Below are 20,151 nucleotides of genomic sequence, written 5' to 3'. Positions count from 1 at the left end.
TGTGCTGGTTGACGCCGTCAAACATCCACTAGACAAGTAGAAGTTCAGACATAGCTGTTGATTTTATTTTAATTTACGCTTGAAAGTGATATTCTAAGCTGATTGGAAACACCTGTAAATTATGCTACAAGGAAATTGGCATTGCTAGCTTATGGTGTGAATTCTGGAGCAAGTCTACGAAATGTTTTGTCGCAACTTGCTGCTTTCATTGGCCGGAGAATGCCAAGAACCTGTGCTAAAAGAGTACCTATGCTTCCAAGTCGTCAATAAAGAAATTCCTTAGGCTGATATGATGTGATAACACATGCTTTTGGACGAAAGAGGTCATTGCACTTCTCCAAGTAATTTCCATGGAGCTTCATTTGTCATGTCCAAAAGGAGGACAAACTCATGCCTTTTTCGAGGCACTGGAATTATCGGCATTGGAAATTGAAGGCGCCACGGTTGTTTACACGTCTTGGACAAGTTTGCTTCGACTGTATGTTTGACTGTTTGCAAGTGTGCTGCAGGCTTTTTCTTTAGGAATTCATGAAATAATATTTTTTAATATTTATTTTTATCATCCGCATATCAAAATCATTACACGGGGTGCAAAAAAGTTATTTGATTTATTTTCTTGTTTGGAGGGATTTCCCAAACATGTTACCAACCATGAAAACTTGTATTCTGGGAAACCACTAGCCCATTTCCAACTACAGAACAGACTAACAAGAAACTACACATAAATAATGGATTACACACGGTGGTGCTAAAATGTAACTTGATTTGTTTTCTTATTCTGGTAATGAATTATTTCTGATCACAACGCAAAGAAAATACAAGAACGTAAAATCTTGAGGCTATAATACAAATAGCAAGAAACAGGATAGACTTCTTAATATATTATTACCAACAGATGCGATTAACTTGGATCATTATTGATTTTACAATTGCACGATAACTAGCTCATGGCTTGTGCTTCTGTGTATATATATAATCCACATGAGCAGTGAGGGTACTTCTCATCAAGCACTCCTCTTCCCCTAGTCCTTCACAACTCTCAACAACCGCAGCCTCAGCTGCCATGGCATCCTAAATATCACACAGAAATCAAGAGCCCAGAATCACAACAAAGAAAGAACCAAGTCACCAAAATCAACGTATTAGAACCAAGTCACCAAAATCAACGTATTATTAGAGTATATGAATACAAACAAAAACGGAGACATGATGATTGAGATATATATATATATATACACACACACACACACATTCATATATATATATAGAGAGAGAGAGCAGGTTAGGTTTTCACCAGAGAGTCATCGGATAGGACTGGCTGGAGGCGAGCAGAACAAGTAAGCGCGAAGCTGAGGAGAAGGGCTACGGTGAAGAGGGTTGTAAGCTTAGACATTTTTTTTGGGTTTTCGTTGCACTTTGGGTTTCTTCTATGGGTCAGAATGAAGAGAGAGCAAGAGGGGTGAAATTATATATAGTGGAGAGGAGAGAGCGCTTGAAAGAGGTGAATAGGTAAGGTCAAAATTCGTTTGAAGCTGATGTAGATGCTGTGTAATAATCAATTAGGTCACGACAAGTTGACGGGATTACATGGTTTATGACTATGCAGTGACTGTCACTACGCTAGGCATTAAAACAAAAAAAAACAAAAACAAAAAAAACAGAAGGAAAATTAGTAACGCGTTGACGGGAGTTTATACTTTATATGCCAAGACATTTGGATTTGGACGAGTACATATTTAAATAGTTTTTAGTTATTGTTTTATGATAGTTAAAATAACGAGGATAGATAAGATAAAAATAAAAATATATTTAGTGGTGGTATGTAAAATTGTGTGATTAATTTTGTATTTTGTTTAGTGGATGGTGAATAAAATAGAATAAAATATACAACAAAATCTATATCCTTGTATATATAACTATCAAACTTGTGTATTTAAAAATATAATTAGATATTTACTTTTATTTTAAATGTTAAAATTAATAAGAGTATATTAATTCTAATTATAAAATTTAAACTAGCCTCATGTGTGAACTTAAGATTTGATGATCAACCTAGGACTAAGGGTTTCAAATGATCTAGATTTAAAAAAAAAAAATTTGTTTTGATTTAAATTAGTTAAAAACTATTGAAAATCAGTGACTTAATTAAGGTAAAACTCGAGTTAAGGATGTATTTAATTTTTTAAAAATAATAATTTTTTGATTAAAATAACATTGTTTCAATTATTTAAAAAAATTTAGGATTAACTTGGAATTTGCTCTGTTAAATTTTAGGTTGAATTTTAAAATCATAATAATAATTAATTATATTATTAGATATTTTAGTTGTATAATTTGAAAATTAAAATTTTTTTACATGAATATTTTAGAAATAAATAAATAATAAATATTGCTTTTAGAAAAATGTTTTTTTTTTTTACTTTTTCTTTGAAGATACATAAATTTACTTTAAAATTATCTTAAAATATTTATTTTTATATTTTTATTACTGTCACTTTAACCAAACATATCTTTACTCTCACTATCTATATATATTTTATTTCAATGCAATAACTAAACACCTTATAAGCAATATTTCCTATATTGTGATGTTAATTCATCGGAATTATGTAAACTGTTTATCTTTTTTGGCTATGAGAAAGTCACGCTATTTCCTTAAAATAAATATAAATGAAAGAACAACGACATCCACGGAAGAAAAATCCTCTCTCTTCGTGAATTAATTGGGTGATCGACTCAAACGGGGAGGTGCATTTCAAGTTTTTTCCATTCATATCCTCTCCGCAAAAAACAAGTTTCCTTTCAATGCTGTGATTTGAATGGATCTCCTACCCATTTAGACATGTAGAAAAAATTTAATGCTGGATTTGATGGTAATTTTGCGGGGATGTTATATTAAATTCATTTAAAAAAACAATCTCAGTTATTTGAATTAGCAGATTCCAAATCCCATGATTAACTTTAACTATAAACTAAAACATATGGGTGCTTCACTATAAACACACTCTCATATTTTCTTGTTAGCTTCAATGTTCATAGCAATTTTTCTCCTTTGGGTCCCCAAATTGTTCATTGTTCTATACTTTGATCATTGTATTTGTTTCTTTTTAATTTAGTCCTTTCAAATTATGTTACCATGATTTTATGTGCTTATATCTATTTTGGTTTGGTTCTCCCACTTGCCATATGCGTTGTAAAATATTTTGACATTAAATTAATGACCAATTTTATGAAATAAAGTTTTAATTTATTGTTGAAAAATAAAATGAGAGATGTGGGACCAAAATTATCATAAAGAAAGAAACAAATTCATACCCAAACTTCATTCTAAAATTGCCATTCATACCCGACCTGAAACAGAAAAGCATAGATTTTTTTATATCCAAACCTAACCTAATTGGATTTGAGGTACCCATAAACCGACTTCAATCACTCAATTGAAGAAGAAGATGATGAAACTACTGTGTTTTTATGAGATGGGTACTTGAAAACTTGGTAGGGGTGTATATTTAAAGTGATTTATTGAGATGGGTTGGTTATAAATTGAAGCTTGAAGCTTTGCAAGTGATTATGGAGAGGGTGAGACCAAGATATTACATAGAGAGAAGAGGGGGGAAAGACTAAATTCTACGAAGACAAGTTTAAAAGACAGTTAATATGTGTCCCCAGCAAGAGATTATCGTATAAACAAATACAAACACAATGTCGAGATATCAAAGTAGGTTCTTTTTGCATTTGGTAGGCCAAACAACGATCGATGCTGGTTAGGAGAAGCCAAACAACGGCACTGGTTAGAAGAAAACGATGTCTTCTACTGATGTTGATTTCATTGAATGAAGTGCCAATCTGTATATATGTATACACACACACCCGCGCGCGCGCGCGCGCCAAAAATCCTCACTATATATATATATATGCACACACCCGCGAGCGCGGGCACCAAAAATCCTTGACATTTCACTGACAGGAGAGCGGGCGTTTTCCTCAAACGGCAGAGGAAAACGAAGACCAAGCCTAGCAAACAGAGAATTAGAAAGCTGCAGATTTCAATCCCCTGCAATCTAATTACAAACTACAGATATTCAGTGAAACAACAGCTATTGATATTATTAGGGTTGATTTCTGTTAGCCAGCCAAACTGTTTTGATCTTAATTATAAAAATAACATCTCCTTCGACCTGAGAGAATGGCCAAACTGTTTTTTTATTATTATGCACGCGCACATTTTCATAATTTCATGCTTGATTTGAGAGGCAAACATTTTGGTGGTAAAGAAAACTCTCTGCTTTTCTATCCAGAGTAGGATTGTCAAGTATGTGATGGATGGGGTCACCACCTATGATGAGATGCAACTGTTCCACTGGGTGGCATCATCATGTTTCTTTATTATTCCAAGTTTCGTCATATCTGCAGTCTTCAGCCTTGATCGGCTGCTCCCATAATTTGCTGCAGGTAAAACTTCTGTAAATGTACAGCATGTTCTTCGTGTTGGCTCCCCAAGAAAGGACGTGGATCCCTCAGTGGCTTCATGCTATTGCCGTAATTTCATGTTAAAAATATATTGATATTCGATGACAAGATAGATGGTTTAATCAGCCAGTGCCATCTCATTAATTAGTTTAATTCATAGTAATCAATTGTGAATTCTTCCTCTCTTCAAATACAACCAAAATGAGCAAAACGAGAGAAAACATACACCATCTCATTAGATATGGGATCCCTTCAAAGGGCACCATCTAACAGAAGTGAAAAAAAGACCCTCTAAAAAGACTCTTTTTTTTTTAATTAGTACAATAAATTAAAAATGTTAGAATTCATTTGGACTCAATTGGGTTTTTAAAAGGCTGTTTAGTGCTATGGCCCAACCATAAAAGAGGTTAGCCAAAGCCCAAATATGGACAACCTAGTTGTTTGCTGTCAGGCCACGTCCATCAACGACAACCTGATTATCCAATGTTGGGCCTAGGTTGAAATGGACACCCTGTTGTCCGTTCTTTATTTTTTACCCCACAAGTACTATTCTCTTTTAACTAGATATGTACGTGCTTCCCTACGCGCATAATTTTTTTTATAAAAAATAATATTCATGTGATATAAACGCATTTAAAAAAAAAATTTGTAGCTTGGGTATAGCTATATAAAATAAATTAATTTTATTTTTAATGAACAATTAAAATAATAATAATAACATTTGAAACTCGTAATCAAAGTTATAAAACTATAAATATTTTATAAAAAAAATCATGAAATTAATTCTCAACCAATCAAATATTAGAAGATTAAATTAAAAAAAAATTTCAATTGCATAAAAGAGTTAAAAAAAATTAAAAATAAAAATAAAAATAAAAAATACATGCACTTTTTTTATTTAAGAGTGAAATAAAAAATAAAATTAAATTCAACAAAATGCACCTGAAAAAACAAAATAAAAAGAACAATAATCAAATTAAAAAAAATATTATATGACGAATTAAGATTCAATAATGAAATTTAAACAAATAAAACTTGTATAAAGGGATCAAGAATAAAAATTTAAAATTAAGAGAATAAGAATTGAAATTGAAATACCAATAATAAAAAAGATCAAATTATAATTTTTTATGAAGAAAAAAGAAAAGAAAGAAAAAGGTTCATATAAAATAAACAACCCCCACCACTTTCAAATGTCTAATATTATAAAAAAAAAATAAACACAATAATACTTCTAATAACATATTAAAATAATATTTTTAATTACTAGAAAACATCTCACATGTACTCAAATTATAAGGATATCTCCCACACACCCTTATTTATGCAACACACATGCCTACATTTTTTTATTTAAATGATATTTTATTTATACAAAAAAAATCACATTATTCTTTATGAAACTAGCAATAATAATATATATAAAAAAATTGTGGGGAGTTTTTAGTTTCAAGACTCAGGTTGTCATTTTATTTTGTTTGAAAATGTGAAAAGATTTTGGTATCCATGTTTGCCAGTATAAAACAAATCGAGAAAAAACACTTACACCCCTATCAAAACTTTAATTAACAATCAAAAGGTAAAAAAAACACAAAATTAGTCCAACACCCAAAAAATATCATTTTTAGTAAACAGTGAAAATAAGTAGTTTTTGTTAATTAGAAAAGGTTGTAAGACGTCTGGATTGTTTTTCATAATGAGATACGAAAATAGGCATCAATTGGAAAGGACTGTTAAGACATTGTTATATCATCAAATGCTAATGACTATTGGATTTGGAATCTAAGGAGTTTTATTATTATTATTGTTGTTGTTGTTGTTATTATTATTATTATTATTATTTTACTAGAACTTAATGAATAGTTTAATCGAGAACTCAGTGTTTGAGACTACACGATTAAAAGAAAAATTCATTTCCAAAAAGGATCCGACAAACTGATCTGCAAACAATAGCTCTTCGGTCCATTTACAGCTCATGTAGGGGCATGAATGAGAATCACAGTGAAGTGTCTCTCACAAGTATTTACAAGGACATACCTCTTAAATGGAACAACTGACAACCTTAATACCAGGCCCGTTGAGACCTCATATAAAGCCCGAGGCTTCTTTTCCTCACCTCTCTTCCTGAGGCTAGCTACTACACTCTGGACCTTTCAGTTCATGGCTGCAACTACCAGCTCCACGAATTACTCTAGCTTCTTCAATCTTCGTTCAAATTCTGTTGAGCCAAGGGTCCGGACCTCAACCAGCCATGGCTCATCACCCGGGTGCGGAAAGCTTGATGGGGTAGCCACGTGGTTCATCAATGGTGTGGCAGGTGCTTTTTTTGCATCCATGGAGAGATGTTCTTGCATCCGTATAGCCACTGAAGATGACGGTGACGAAGCTAATGATGCACCGTTGATTCTCCATGATGGTAACACGAGGCGTCATGAGGGTGGCACTATTAACCGGAGAAGGACGGGGAAAGGCAAGCGGAGTACTGGAGCATTCGATGAGGACTAGAATTTTGCAATATGGCTCCATAAGCAAACTTGAAAAGAAAGGTTCGTTTCGGTAAGTTGTGGGGTTTTAGGATGTGTGAGGTTGGTTTGTTCTTTTTGTTCCTGGAAAATGGCAAGAGGGGTTGTGTTTGATGGTCTGGTCTCTTATGAATTACGACACTGTGATCAAGATGAGTGAAAGCAATTCAATAAGAGCGCTCAGATTATATATGTTGATAAATTTCCACTAATTAAAATTTCTGTTTTTCTTGTGCTTTTGGGTTTGTGCAACGGTAAAATCTCTCCAGTATCTGTTTTCATTATTGTAGCTTTTTAAAGAAAGTTTCAACTGTAATTTTGATCGATCAACTAGCTATGTAATCATCTGGGTCGTCATCTTCGGTATCAGGTCAATTCATGTATTGCTTTCTTCTGCTCAAGAGCCTCATCAACTTGAGGCAGCCTGAACAATTTTTTTCTTTTCTTTAAATTGTTTCATTTAGTTATTTATTTATTTATTTCGTCTTACGAATATAGAATAAAAGGTAAATCAAAAAAAGAAAAAAAAAAGAAGGTAAATTCGGCACTAACGCCTAAACCCTTAAAGGTGCTTTAAGCATTTAAAAATGATAGTGCTTTATTTAAAAAAGATACCCCCCCCCTATGATTTTGAACGGTGCTGCCATTCTTTATCATAAATCATAATGGTGTTTGTTGTTGGATACCTTCTTTTACTGTCACTTGGCTCTCCACGTCAAGGAATCCGAAGATTGGGGCCTCTTTTTATCATAACTAGAGCCAACAGTAACTTGACTGGATTGATTGTTTTTCTGTGGTCGCTTACCCTTCTCACTAGGTGTAAGTCGAGGCTCTATGTTAGAGACCTCATTTTCTATCATGCATCAACATCTTTGCCCTTAAATCCATATCTCTTGCCTCGGTAACATTTAATAGCATCTGAAGCCCAATTCTATCTCTAATGACATGTTTCAGTCCCTCGACATATCTAGTAACTTGTTGCCTATTAGTTTCATGCAGATCATTTCGCTCAGTTAGGCGCAAAAAATCCATTGTTTACTCGTGTACATGGTTCAAGAATCTTGGGAGCACCTCTTATACTTACAGAACATATGCTCATCATAATCAACGGGCAAAAACCTACCTCTCAACTATTGCTTCATCCACTCTTAAGTCTCAGTAGTTCTTTTACCTTTCCACCTCTTAGTCTTCAATAGTCTATCCCACCATGCTAAAGCCTCATATTCTCGTATGCTTATAAAATTGATCACATTCAGTTAACCTGTCACAGAACTTCTCTGCTCCTAAATCACCACTAAAGAAAAATCTCAACCTTTATAAGATAATCTTGATCATATCTATTATTTTCAGCAACCTTACCTTGCTTTTCTTTATCATACAAACACTCATAGTCATACCAACCATAAGGATTTGCATTAACTAATTCCAAAACAAGTTGGTTGCGAGTCTCATCCTTTACGCACGCCTTTCTTCTTTCCCAATTCAAGTTTACAAGTAGTCCAAGTGTCTCAGGTTTGGTTGCAGGGCTATCAATTCTAATATTGGTGTTGTCAAATCCAATTTGCATTTACTTTTCTAAAACTGTTATCGCTATTGAATGATAATCTAGCTGATACCAAACATCCTAAATCCTTTTATCACTCTTATGAGGATAGTTGTCACTAACTGTTCCATGATTATCCTTATGGTTTGTCATCGATTTGGATATTGATCTATATTGATACCACCCGGGCAATGTATAATAAAGATTAAAATAGAGTTCTCAAGCTCTAAAGTTACAACACAAACTATAAGAAATTTAGATAAATGTTTTTAGTATTTTTATTGAGTATGAATAATAGTCTTAATTTTCATAAAATAAACTAGATGTTTCTATCAACTAGATGTTTCTATTGATATTAGTAATAAAATCCTTTATATGAAAGAATTTCTAATTAAAACTTATATAATTAATAGAATCTACCTAGTATTAGGATTCCTAAATAGTAAAATACTAATTAAATTAAAAGTTATAAATTAAGTAAGAAAGAAATAATTAAAATTTAAAATTAACTAGAAAAATAATTTAAACAAGAAAACAATAACTTCATGCTTCTATATGATCCTTAAACTCTTCAGATAATTTTTCAACGTGTTGACCATATACAACACCCAAAAATAGCAAGGATGCCATAAGAATTCGAACTCTACTGCAAAAACATGCTTTTATTTGTCGTAAGAAGAAGCACGTGCTGCCTGGATACCACAAAAACAATCTACGTGCTGAAATTTATCATGCAAGTGTCAATTTAAAAAAAAGTATTTATTTAATAACCCAATTACCTTTAAGTCAATCTGATTATAATTACCCAATTACCTTTAAGTCAATCTGATTATAAAAAAATGATGAAAATGCAACAAAAAAAAAGCCTAATCTGAGTAATTTTTACTTTAAAGGTGATTCAAATATTTCAGTGTATTTTAAAAAGTAAAAAAAAAATTAAAAGACTCATGAATATTAGTTTAGTTATTTTTATTTTTTAAAAGTATTTTTTTTTATATTGCGGAACACTACCTGCAAAACAATAACCACTTTCAAAAACCAAATTACTATAATGGGCTCGAGGCCCATCTTGAATCACTTACTTGACCCGTGAATTGAAAATGCAAGCAATAAAATTCAAACTAAAGACGTCCTTGCACTGCACCCTGGACCGACTCCTTATTGTTTAATTACTGATAGTGTGATGGGTATTGCGATAATTTTATGATTATAATTTGAAAAAAAAAAATACGATAATTTTATGATTATAATTTGAAGAAAAAAATTATAAAAGTATTTTTAGGTAATGTTAGTTTAATATTTATATATATTTAGTTATAATTATAATTATAATTATAATTAAAAAATAATTTAATATATTTAGTTAATAAGATTTTATAAATTGAGGTTATAAAATAATTAAAAAATATATGTTAATATTAATAATTTTAATTTTAAATATTATAAATTTAATTATTGTTATGATATTATAAAATAAATAATAATTTATATAAAATATTTTTTATTATTTTATTAAATTATTTATAATTTTATTATATATGAAATTTATTTAACAAGAACTATAGTTTTTATAATTTTTTGAATATATAACAAAATTAAATAAAATATTATCAGAAAAAAATTAAAATTATAATTAAATTTTAAAATTATTATATTATTATACTGTTTTTTTAATTTATATAATGTTATTGAATAATATTAAATACTATTTTTTAATAAAATATAATTAAAAATTAAAAATTAAATTTTTTTATCGGGTAAAATTCAATTCAATATATTTAAATTTGGTGTATATCCTGACCATTCAATGTATTTAAATTTGGTGTATATCCTGACCATAAACAGTAAATAACGAATTAATTCACTCTCCATAAACGATATAAGAAATTGAGATGAGGTTAGAAAGCTGGTGTATCTTGAAACTGAATTTCTACCTATTTTTAAGTAGGTTTTATATTTTAAAAATACTAGTTAATACTTTAATTAAATTTAATTTTTCGTGGTTTTTTTTAAAACTCAACCGCTGCTGCTGCATGGACAAACACACTTTTAACTAAATTTATATTTGAATATGCTAAAAAAAAAGGGAAAATCAATTTATCCCCTATTAATAATAACAAATCAACTATTTTACCTCTGATATCCAATATCCAGTTCATTGTTTTTGTCTCCGATTGGCAAAAACATCAATTACAAATCACAATAGAACAATCCACACTGGTCTGGTCGGCACTGGGGGCTTTTTTGGATATCGATCACATGAGTGATAAAAAAACGCCGCACAGTGGATCAGCAACCAATCGCACATCCTCACCGATCATTTTGATGACAAGTCAAAGAAATTTGCAATGTCGATAAATTCTAAAACCATAGCCCGGTCGCTGGCTATTGAAAAATCAATCGACGCGAAGATTAATTTGAGAAACAGAAATGCTAGGGGATGGCAGAGAGACTCCTTCCAGGTACTGCGGATTCTGTTCGTTAATTGGGTTTTGCTTTTCAAAAGCTGCTGCAGAATTAATTCACTTTTATGTTGATGGTATTTGGAGATTGAATAGCACTTTTTCTTAGGATTTATTTGTGTGTGAGATTTTATTATAGAAATTGTCATTTAATTGGCAGTCATGAGTTGTTGTCTTTGGTGAAGAAACACTCCAAGTTGTTAGGGAGAAGAATTAGCTAGTTTTGTTTTTCTGTTGATAATGAACCGTGATGTTGTAGAGAATACGAGGATATGATTTCAATGATAAAGTGGATAGTACCGCTCCTTACTTTGTACGCAGTTGGGCACCTAAGGTAAAGAAGCAGCATACAATCGTGCCTTGGCTTGATTTTGCACGAGGGAAAGTTGTTGGTTGGTTGTTTGTGGACTTCTGCCCATAGCACGCTCAAGTATATGGTACTTAGACGTGACCTTTTTGTAAGTGGAAGAGTTGATTTTGCTAAGGTGCTCACTAAATTTACTTTCTCAACTAGTTGGATAATTTAGTCAGTGAAAGTTCAGCAGATGTGGATTGGAGGCACTCGTTTTAGTTGAATTTGGTTTCACATTCATTATACACAGTAACTGTGGCAATTTGCAGATATTTCGTTCCTCACATCATATCTTTACGTTCAACTTTATGTATAGTATTTGCAGTATTGCTAAATATTGCTCTGGAACTAGAGAAAAAAATTGAAATTTAAGATTTTTCACCTGCTTAAAAAAAGTCTGTGCTGTTAGAATACGAATTAATCCTAAAATGGCAAGGTTTATTAGCCATGTTCCAAAGAACTCTGTGATTGTGGATTCTTGTTTGTTGATTTTGTTTTCAGTCAACAAGTCCTTCGAAATCATCAAGCTGGTTAAGATACACAGTTGTCTCCTATATATAAGGTACTTCCCAGTTTTTATGTAGCACAATCATTTCTTTCGGAAATGTTTAAACATTTTCCTCCTTTTTCTTAGTTAAGTGAAATTCTATTTCATGGAGTGAACTTTTTCTGTGGTGTCTCTGCATGTTGAAAAGACTGTTTATGCATCTCCAATTCGTGTAGATTTTCATTTGGACTCAAAAAAGGGAAGTTCATTTGTTGTTAATAAGCTATTCTCTTAATTCATCCTTTTATCTTCAATTTTTATCTGACACTATCTCTGATGCATATCTAGGAAGTAGAGACACCAACTGCATATCCAGATCTGTTTTGCAATCGATGACTTCAACTCCACTTTTGATAAAGTGGTACTAGGCTTATTTCATGACAATTCACCATTGTGCTTGTTAATGCTTTAATTTGCAAGATCTACAGTGTACATTTTTCTATTGCAGCAATGTTTTTCTCACTAAAAGCTGTACTGAAATTTACTTTATTGCTGAATTGTTCTGATTTTCGATTATTGCTAAACTAGTGCAGCTATGAGCTCTGTCGTTGTGTGGCAAAAATGAGTTTTTTATTTGCATCAAGAATTTTATTGTTGCAGTTTCTGAACTTATATGCAGCTTGCAGAGGTATTAGAAACTGAAATGCCAGTAATTCTATTTGCTCATTTAATTCTTATATTTCTCTCTCTATCTCCCCCACCTCCTCTTCAACAGCTGGCAAGTCTTGATTTGGGAGTCTTCTTGGTCAATCCCCTGGGAAAACAGACAGACTCCACATGAAAGGTCCAGGAGGACGGGGGGAAGTTGAAGTAGCTGTTTCTGGTGTTGCAGGTTAAAGCGAAATCCTTTTCTTCCTAATATCTTGATCCTTTTTTTATTCTTTTATTCTTTCTTTTTTTTCTTGGGGGGTGGGGGGGACTCGTCCTACATCCCCTCTTTTTTTGGTTTTGGGTTTTCACACTCCAACTTGTTTTGCGAAAGAGCAGCTATTTTTTATTATTTGCTTAGATATGTGATAGAATGCATGGAGATTTCCATCATACTGAAATTAAGGTTTCATATTATCAGATCAAAGCCAGCACGATGGTGGCCCCTTTTCACCTGTTACTTTAAAGAAAGGATTTGGGATTGGCTCAGTTTTTTGAAAAGCAGCATCTGTGGCAGAAAGCATGATCTTCTGATGACGAGATGTTGCCCCTCAAATGCTGCTTAATGTCCATATCATTGCCCTGGGAATATATCGTTTATGATCTTTTTATTCAAGGTAAAATCACTGTTTTTGCTTTTTTATTCTTAATGAAGATAGGTTCAATTTTTGATTGTGTAATTGTATTACTCTTTACTAGAAGCGTCTTTATTTCTATAATCTTTCTCATTTTGCTATTAGCTGTGCCAATTGGTAAGCTTAAACTCAGTGTTGCAATTTTAGGTTATGAACATTATCTTTCCATGTTCATTCTTCTGTTGGGGGCTGGTACTGATTTCCTCACATGTACAAAAATAGTGTTAATGCATTTATTAATTGCAATATCAGGGAAGTCCTCTAAATATACTACATTATCACTTGTGAAAATTTACAAGGGACCAAGTGGTCGCCTGCAAGTGGAAATTTAGTGTGGGATTAGCAACTTTCGGATGATAAGCTTTAATGGAACTTGTAATTTAAGTAGTGGATGAGAATTCCCTTAAGTAGTGTTATAGGGCTGTATTGTGATGTTGTGATAATCAATCACGCAACTAATGTAAGCGCCAGGTGATGATTTCCACTCTCGAACTTCAATAGGCGTCCTTTTCATTTAAAGCAGCCGAATGTTTGACATTTTAGCAGCGCATTGGATCATTTGCCGGATCAAATTTGAACCTCAGCAACTCTTTTGTTGGATGAAATCTGATGTCAGAATCATGTTGTCTATGTGTCGTTTACATATTAAAATCCATTCCTACCAGGTTCAATGTATAGTTCTGTAAGTTTTATTTTTAACCATTTCCCATCCCCACACTCCTTTTTGCGGGCTGCCGTGGCTTAGAAAAATTTCAGCCATGCTTTCTTTTCGCCAGGTAAAGAAAGAAAAGCTCCGCAGGTACTTATCAGGATTTGAGGATTTAAATGTAAACTTGCTTGTGCGGGGATGCTGCGACCAATTAGCATACCGGATGCTAATAAAGGCAAGAACTGGACGATTCCCTTCGGCCTATCCTCATTAGTAGTTGGATCTTTTCTGCCTATGTCCAAGACTTTCCAAGACGCCCTTTTCCGTGCAGCTTAAGGTTTCTCCTTTTATTAGCTGACGGGAGACTGTTGGTTCATTCTCTTGCTTATCTGAGTAGCTTTATTCCAATTCCTTGGCGTATAAGCTTTGTCCCTTCCATCGAATGGTATTCAATATTCTCCTCGCGAAACGGATGCAGCTAAAGAATTCGCCAAAATAGTACGCAACCTTGTGTTATTTGTTGTGCTCTCATTTACGAGTCAATGTCATATTGCTACGATGCCTGTCGCGTATAAATTGAATGTTTTGCCATTTTCACGCTTTGTGTTTGTGTCTCTGGTGCCAAAGAAGTTGATGAAAAGGAGAATAAGAGGAGCGAATAAAAATTATTTATAACGTAATTAACTGTAGAATAAGCATTTGAATCAGAAACTGATGTGGAAGCACGGGAGCCTTAGATGATTAGTGTACGCTTTTTAATGCAGTTTTTATTTTGTCGACAATTCAATGTAAGAAATACAGAACACATCCATTTAATGATGATTTTTCTGTCCGGTAATATTTTAAAAACCACTTTCGAACATCCCTAAACAGAATCTAATCATCCATCATTTGTTTTATTTCCAAGAGATTTAAAGATGATGTATCACTGTCCGTGATGGCCCGCTAGTAATCTAACCATCCTATCCTATCCTATCTTATCTGCATACGCCATGGTGGGATTGAACAGCCGGCCTCAATCCCCAGATAATCGACGCCCTTTTTTTGCACGCCACACGCTACATTCTGTTTATTTTTGTGTTAAAATTGTGTTTTGTGCTTTTTAAAATTTTAATTTTTTATATTTAAATTATTTCGATAAGTTAGTATTAATAATAATTTATAAAAACATTATTTTATATGTTTCTAAATAAAAAATATTTTAAAAAACAACCCAGACAACATCTTAATCTGTTTTGGGCACTTCTTTACATAGCTGCATGCAGCTGCTGTTCTTTGGTCGACTATCTTTTCACGAAGCACTGCAATCCAAAGTTTTTTCTTTTTATCTGGATCTACACCTAAATGCAAAGTTTTTTCTTTTATTTTCTTTTTATCTGGATCTACACCTAAAATTCAAGTGGGATGTTGGTGCTATGTTAATTAACCCAGATAACCTTATAACATTACGATTATACATTGGTGCTATGTCTTCGATCACCGAACAACAAGAAGAGCCATAAACGTGCTTAGCTAAGGAAGGCAGTAGAAAATATCCGAAAAGCTGGTATCTGGATGATTTATTTAATAGCCATGATCTGCAGCACATGAAGACTACTTTGGTCCTGAAACACGATAAAGGTTGCAGGATGCTTAGATTCATTTTAGTTGATGAAACAAAAGTTAAAATAACAACAGATAAAGGCTTGCATGTTAGTCTCCACTATAGTTGCTTTTCATATTGTAACATTCTATAACCAGAAATTAACTGCCAACTAAGAAAACAAACAACAAACAAACTTGGAATATTCATGGCTCCTGTAAGTTAATACATAGTCCAACGCAATGTGCTTGCCATGATCGTAAGAAGCATATACTGTCTGCAAAAAAGTCTTGGGCATGCATTTCTATTTGAAAGCAGCTAGCTAGATAATCAACTTGCTTTCGGGAGAAGAGGAGTAAGACGTTGTTTGTTTTTGCGATAAGAACACCGTTTTCAAAAAATTACAACTTTTTTAGTGTTTTTTAAAAAATATATATTATCTTGATGAACGCATTAAATCACTCAACAAAAGAAACTGTTGATCTGGGAAACAAGAAAACTTGCAAGTTTTGCTTTGGAGAAAAGGATGTATAATATAAAAACTAAGATTTTCCTTTCTAATTTCTTGCGTGCAATGGAACCATAATAACCTTTCTCTTTTTAAAATTAAGCATAGTTCTGCTTTGGTCTTGCTTTGTTGCTAGTTTCCTGTCTTTATACATGCATGCCTACTCTTTTCGTTCCCTTGATGATGTGATTCTTGATTAATTTTTTCCGCTGCGTTGGTATGAATGTAACTGTCTATCGTGCATTTTTAATATTAATCTAAACTAATAATTAGATCAACTATAGAATCAGCAGAAATTCTGCTGAGTTGATGATTCATTAACACGGTAAGCATAGAAGTCCTATCCACTCATCAATGCCTAAATGATTAAAATGATTGAAAATTATTAACATGTTGAGTTCCAATCAAACCATGCATGGACTTATATATATAAACCAAACCGACAGAGTCCCCACTTCACGAAGTTCATGTCCATCTCCTTCGTTTCCCACACAACTGGTTGACACAGTCAGTGTTTAATCTGCTAAGAATAAGATTTTATTAATGTAATTTGTTGTGTTATGTTGTTTTCGCTTGATTCTTCGTGATTAAGCTAACCTAATTTTTTCTCCCTGACCCACACTCAATTCTCCACGAGAAATTCAAAAGGCAGACCAGAGCAGATAAAAGCACTCCCACCACCTTCCACGGAAAGCTGGGTCCACGTGAAAATAAATGCACATTTTCTGGACGAAGATGCCCTCGTCCTTTCTTCATGTGGGCCTCGAATGTCTTCACTCTTGGTGCATAAATAGCCAACCTCAGCAATTTATTCTTCCCTGTTCCCTTCCTTTCCTCCCTCCGGTTCAATTTGAAAAACCGGTTCATTAATTACTTCTGGTTTACTCATCATGTCCTTTGCCCAGGAAGCAGTCCAGTTCGAGTGCCCGGTTCAAGGCCCTGGGTTCACGGACAATGAGATTCAAGAGCTCTTATCTCTCCTCCGGTCACCCTCTCCTGGCCAAAACTCTGGTTCAAGCGGATCTAACCAAGCACTTTACTCTATCGACGAGAGGAGGCGCAGGCGCATGTTTTCTAACCGAGAGTCAGCCCGAAGGTCCCGCTGGAGAAAGAAGAGGCATTTAGAGGACCTCACACAACAATTGAACCGGTTGAAAATTGTAAACCGGGAGCTCAAGAACCGGTTGGGTTTAATTTTAAACCAGTCTCACGTATTATGGAGAGAGAACGACCGCTTAATGCTCGAATCTATAGCCCTCAAGTCCAGACTTTCGGATTTATGCTATGTTTTCGCTGCCATGCAAAAGTCACAACAACAATGTTCCTCGTTATAGCTTAAATTTTCACCAAAATAATCAGGCCTAATCATTAAGTTCTAATAAACTCACAAGAACATTATAGCTTAAATTTTAACCAAAATAATCTGATCATTAAGTTCTAATAAACTCACAAGAAAATATAAGAGCCCTCCCTCTCTCTAGAAGTGAAGGGCGTGGGTGTTAATTATTACTTTAATGTGGCCGTTCTTCAAATCCTGTTTTATGCAAAGCTAGCCCACGTTTCTATAGCATGTGAAGATTACTTTGAGACCCTGCCTTTAATTTGGTCTTGTCTAGGACTTCCTTTTTAGCAGGACAGCAGCCTCTTTCTTTTTCCTTCTTTCAAGCTCTTCTATCTACTAGCTTAGCTAGCTTGTGATGAGGTTAGGTCCTTCAGAATGTAATAGAGCTTCAGAGAGCAGCACTCGCGGGATCATTGGCTTCATGAATTGGTAGCATATATCGCTATCGTATTCAACCAGGGCATGGCTTGTGTAAATACATGTATTTGTTTTTGGAAAGTAGTAATGTGGAGTGCCATGTTCATGGGATTGCTACAACGCCGACGGCAATCAATTCATGCAAATGCTCATTTAAATTATTGGCTTTACATTTAATATTTCTTTACTACTTTTCCCAATTCTAATGATTTAACATGCCACTGTTCCATGTATCTATTTTCTACTAGACTCCATCAATGATTCTTTTGTAATTTTTTTTTTATCACTCTTAAAGGACAATGCTGTATATAAAATATTATAAAAATATATTAAAAAAATAGCTAAGAATTGTTAATGGATGCTCTCAAGATAATAGTTAGGAATTTGTTCAGTCTAATTCACTAATTCCCTGTCTCGTAATTGAATTTATTGCACACTTAAAAATTACTATACAAAATAGCTCACAGCTCCTTTTTTTAAAAAAATTAATCCAACAAACTTAGCCTTGTAAATGGTATTTGGATAACTAAAGAGTAAGGATACATTTTAAAATGATACATTTAAAAAGTCTATATGTTTATTTAAAAAAAATATATATTTAACCCCCTAAAAAACACGGTTAAAATAGCTGCTAATATGTATGTAGGTACCAGGGGTGATGTCCAAGAGTGTCTCGTAAAAGGGGCCCTTTTTGTTCCAGGTGCGAGGAGTGGATTAGAATCATAAGATTTGTAATCCCCATAAAATCATAAAAGTAGGAATCAATCTGGAGGAGATTATATATACGTGTATTCATGTCCCAATCACTCAAAGAAAAACCGCAAAAGATGCATGCGTGGTTCGTTCCCCCTAGCCTAAAAAGTGATCAGATGGCCAATCATGAGATCAAGCTCTCGCATATATGTCATCTTATGGTTGATTATTGCGTAGTTGCGACTGTTGACTCAAGTTCTACGCAAAACAAGACACTTTTTTGTATTTTAAAAATATTTTAAAATTTTATTTATTTATTTATTTATATTTATAATTAATATTTTTTTAATATTTTCTAAATCATTTTGATGAGTTAATATTAAAAATAATATTTTTATTATATTTATAAATAAAAAAAACTTTAAAAAATAACTGCAGTTATATTTTTAAACACTTATTCCATTTTTTTAGACTTTTTTTTCACTTGTGAGCAGGGTAAAATATTTTAATTTTTTTATTTAGTACTTAAATATAAAATAGTATTAATATTTTTTAATTTAAATAAATAAATTTTTTAATATTAAATTTGACTTCCCTGTCAAATACTATCAGCTCCACTCTTCCTTGCAATTTATCTCCAGTGGTAAAAAAAGGGTAATGTGTATTTAGTTAGTGTTTAAAAACACAGTTATATTTGAATTTTTTTTAAAATTAATTTTTTAATTAAAAATTAATTTTTTATTTGTTTTAAATTGTTTTAATGTGCTAATCTTAAAAATTATTTTTAAAAATAAAAAAATATTATTTTAATACATTTCAAAACCCAAAAATATTTTATAAAGCAACTATAACTATATTCAGATATATTCTTAGTACTGCAACAGATCATTGCAATTCTAAGTTTTGAAAGGGACAACTAAAAGCTTGAAGGAATTCTTTTTGACAGGAAGCATGTATTAAATGGTATTTAGAAAAGTTATTTTAATATATTTTTAAATAAAAAATATTTTTAAAAATAACCATAATTATACTCCTTTCATTTTCCTCATGCCTCTGTCTTCACTTGCAATTTTTCTCAAGCTATAAAAAAAGATTGGGTATATTTAATATTATGATAGATCATTGAAATTTTAAATTAAAAAAGAAAAAGCTAGAAGCTTGATGGAATTCTAAATTAAAAAAGAAAAAGCTACAAGCTTGATGAAATTCTAAATCAAAAAAGAAAGTGTTAGAAATTTAATGAAATTGTTTTTGATGGGAAGTATATGTATTAAATAGTATTTATAAATATGATAATAATTATTTTAAAAATATTTTTTATTTAAAAGTATGAAAAAAATTAAATTTTCATAGGGTACAACTGAACTCAAACTAAGGTTTTGTTTGTTTGCAAGAAAGTTGATTTTTTTTTAAATGAATTCCGAGAAAAATGAATTCCTGAAAAATGAAGTATTTTTCAATGTTTGATAGTGTTATAGAAAATGAACCGGAAAACACTTTCTAATATTTGGTTATGTTATAGAAAATAAACTGTAAAATAATTTATTAATATTTTATTTTTTTTTTTTTTTTTAAAATCTTAGGAAATAAAAGGTTGAATAAAAATAAAATTAAAAAATATAATTTCATAAATTATCTTAAAAAAATAAATAATAATCAAAATAATAAAGATCAGATCTAAAAAGAAAGATGAAAAAATTAAAATAATAATAATTAAAATGTCATAAAGTATTTCAAATAAAATAAGTAACAATAAAAAGAATGAGGACCAAATTTGATAA

The 20,151-nt window shown here is 32.2% G+C and overlaps 2 protein-coding genes and 1 long non-coding RNA gene across 8 annotated transcripts; 2 read left to right on the top strand and 1 right to left on the bottom strand.

The window, feature by feature from the left end:
• Nucleotides 1-730: 730 nt before the first annotated feature.
• LOC105120539 (phytosulfokines-like) lies at nucleotides 731-1,517 on the bottom strand. Its single transcript, XM_011018788.1, has 2 exons — nucleotides 1,295-1,517; nucleotides 731-1,071 (listed from the first exon to the last, which is right to left on the bottom strand). Exons 1-2 carry the CDS (start codon nucleotides 1,391-1,393, stop codon nucleotides 946-948), a joined length of 225 nt encoding a protein of 74 aa, XP_011017090.1. The 5' UTR covers nucleotides 1,394-1,517; the 3' UTR covers nucleotides 731-945.
• A 4,876-nt stretch (nucleotides 1,518-6,393) lies between these two features.
• LOC105120537 (uncharacterized) lies at nucleotides 6,394-7,424 on the top strand. The gene has a single exon (XM_011018787.1). The coding sequence runs from the start codon at nucleotides 6,460-6,462 to the stop codon at nucleotides 6,973-6,975; it is 516 nt and encodes a 171-aa protein (XP_011017089.1). The 5' UTR covers nucleotides 6,394-6,459; the 3' UTR covers nucleotides 6,976-7,424.
• A 3,239-nt stretch (nucleotides 7,425-10,663) lies between these two features.
• LOC105120536 (uncharacterized) lies at nucleotides 10,664-14,655 on the top strand. Of its 6 annotated transcripts, none has more exons than XR_841353.1 (4): nucleotides 10,664-10,997; nucleotides 11,319-11,911; nucleotides 12,612-12,728; nucleotides 12,966-13,353. It is a non-coding gene; the product is annotated as an uncharacterized LOC105120536 (long non-coding RNA). The 6 variants fall into 6 exon arrangements; XR_841351.1 differs by having other exon boundaries at nucleotides 11,257-11,911; XR_841348.1 differs by lacking the exon at nucleotides 10,664-10,997 and adding an exon at nucleotides 13,956-14,655 and having other exon boundaries at nucleotides 11,012-11,911; nucleotides 12,966-13,861.
• Nucleotides 14,656-20,151: the final 5,496 nt, after the last annotated feature.

Source organism: Populus euphratica, unplaced genomic scaffold, assembly GCF_000495115.2.
Source record: "Populus euphratica unplaced genomic scaffold, PopEup_1.0 scaffold6.1, whole genome shotgun sequence".
NCBI lineage: Eukaryota > Viridiplantae > Streptophyta > Magnoliopsida > Malpighiales > Salicaceae > Populus > Populus euphratica.
The sequence above is the reverse complement of the archived record's forward strand: the minus strand, read 5'-3'. Positions and strand labels throughout refer to the sequence as shown.